The sequence below is a fragment of the Montipora foliosa genome, chromosome 6 (genome assembly GCF_036669935.1).
Source record: "Montipora foliosa isolate CH-2021 chromosome 6, ASM3666993v2, whole genome shotgun sequence".
In the NCBI taxonomy this organism is placed as follows: Eukaryota; Metazoa; Cnidaria; class Anthozoa; order Scleractinia; family Acroporidae; genus Montipora; species Montipora foliosa.
The window spans coordinates 74,048,242-74,050,741 of NC_090874.1; the positions used below are offsets into that span (position 1 = coordinate 74,048,242).

At 38.3% G+C, this 2,500-nt stretch overlaps 1 protein-coding gene across 1 annotated transcript in view; it reads right to left on the bottom strand.

The window, feature by feature from the left end:
• Positions 1–2,500, bottom strand: part of LOC138008411 (F-box/LRR-repeat protein 17-like) — a 6,259-nt gene that overhangs the window by 3,337 nt on the left and 422 nt on the right. Inside the window, exons 1-3 of the mRNA XM_068855751.1 lie at positions 2,328–2,500; positions 1,114–1,564; positions 163–285 (exon numbers count right to left, since the gene is read on the bottom strand). The exon at positions 2,328–2,500 is cut by the window's right edge and continues 422 nt beyond it. Coding sequence (XP_068711852.1) covers positions 163–285; positions 1,114–1,564; positions 2,328–2,500 — 747 coding nt within the window. The remainder of the gene's footprint in view (positions 1–162; positions 286–1,113; positions 1,565–2,327) is intronic.

A 2,500-nucleotide genomic window follows, 5' to 3' on the forward strand; every position in this document is an offset into this window, starting at 1 on the left:
TTAGACAACGTCCTCATAGCTGTCCTCGTCATCCTTGACACGATTTTAGTTAAAACTGGTCACTTCCCACTCTTGTTCCCAAAGCTCTTTGGATTTTTTTTCTGCTCCCAAAACCAACATGTATAGTGCTACTTGTTTATTTGTGTTATAAATTTAACTCACCTAGATGCTTAAGATATGGACAGCCCTTGAGGACACTTTGAACTCCTTGATCTGTTACATCTTGGCACCAACTTATGTCCAACCTCTCCAATTTACACACACACTGTGAGAAAGACGCAAGCCCTGAAAGACATCACAAACAATCTGAGATAAGAGAAGACAAGAAGAGAAAAGAAGGAAATGGAATGGGAAGGGAGAGAGGTAAGTGAAGAGAAATTAAAAGAAATGAAGAGATCCAGCAAGGCAAAAAGAGAAGAGAAATGGGCAAAGGTATCACAAAAAAGTTATTTAACATGTTCTTTACAGAAGAATTTTACAGAATGTTACATTTTTTCAGAAACTTCAAGAATATTGAATCTTTAAAGTGCTACTATGACCAAAATATCAATTCTTCTTCTTCTTTGGATTTCAAAATTTTGTTAACTAAACACTAAGTGACTCAAGTTTTAAGCCCTGATTTCAAAATGACACCTGAGTGTGTATTTTTAAATTAACTGTAACTTTCCTATTTAATGGTCTGCCATTACTAAATTCTTGAGAGAGGTGGATCAAGGAGAAAATGATGTCAAAAACTCTCTACTTTAATTAAGAATACCATCTGTGTGTCGTGGCTGAATTAATATGCAGCACAGGAGTTTCAGGCTTTCAGACTTTTAAACTGAGATTTTAAGCTAGTGAGTATTAATGACATCACTTTTCCCTAGATCTAACCCTCTGAGGTCAATTCGGTCAGTTTTGAACATGGGTCATGGTGGACCGTGAAATTCAAATCTTACACTCAAAGTAATCAGCCTTTAAATGAAAATGAAGCTCAAAATTTGCCTGGTAGTCACGAATTAAGCAAACACACTTTCAAAATCTGAACAAAAAAAAGGAAGTAATTTTTTGATCACAGTAGCACTTTAAGCTTGTAAGTTTTCTGAATACAGAGTCAGACAGACATCACCTTACCATTGTCAGTTATTTGACAGCGCACCATATATAAACTGCGAAGAGCAATGCAGTTACGAATGATGAATTCCAAAGAGATATCTGTCACATGAAAGCAAAGACTCAAGTTCAAAATCTTAAGATATCGACAACTATTCACAAGTTCCTTAACCACATCATCTGTAAGCGAGGAGCAGTAACGCAGATCCAGTACACTGATATTTGAGCAATACTGCGCTATATGCAGTACTGATTGTGAAGTGATCCCACAGGAGTTAAGATGAAGTCTTTCCAGTAATGGGCATTTTTGCACAATTTCATAGACTCCTTCATCTCCAACTTTATTATCATATTCCACAGAAAGGCTTCTCAGCATCGAACAATTCTGCGCAACAGAAAACAGACTTTCGCTTGTGAGAGAGCGACATTGGTCCATTGTCAATCTCTCCAACCTTGTACAACTTCCACAAAGCTGAAAGAAATGTTGTGAAAGTTATGTGAGATTAAATACCATGTTACAATAAATACCAAGATATCATCTCTTATGCCCTGCATCGTCAGAATGGCTGACCCATCTGCAGCTACAGGGCCATATTTCGCCTCTAAAATTGAGGTAATGTTATCCACTTCAATTAGCTCTTGCAGAGATGCCAACTTCTGGAGATCTAAAATCTGGAGAGTTTTTTCATCCAGACCCCCCCCCCCCCACCCCCCTCCAGATCAAGCCACCCACTCCCCCTTCCCCAAAACACCAACACTCACCCACCCCCTGTGGCCCAGCAGCTCCTTCAGAATACAAGAAAAACCTACTGCCATTGTGAATTTTAATTTGCGCCATTGTTGTACCCAATTCAAACCCTTTGGGAATAAAACGTTTTGTTCCAGGTATTTCAATATCATTTACAGTGTAAATATGAATGCTACATTATCATGCAAATACAATACACAAAGAATCTTAAATCCAGGAGATTTGAATTGGGTACAACATTGAGTTAGCCGATTTGTTCTATTGGCCACCAAGAAAGTTGGGGTTCTGACCATGGGAAGGGAGGGAGAGTGGAATGGTTAAACACAGGTTGTATTCAAACTGTGAGTCAGTCTATAAAACAAAAAACTGTATCTCTGGAACGAAAAAAAGATATTTCAAAAAGGAAATGCTAATATTTACACTCTGAAACCCTATCAAGTGAGCAAAAAGTTATTCTTCACTCCATCAATGCACTCAAAGAGCCCACCTCTTTTAGCCCATGGTCTGTAACTGGGCACAAACTTATGTCCAATAACTTGATAAATTTACAGCTCTGTCCAATGACAGAGAGACATTTATCTGTCACAGCTGAACACCTTACAACGACTAACTCCAGAAGAGAACTGCATTGCCTCAAAGCTTTGATAAGACCTTCTTCTG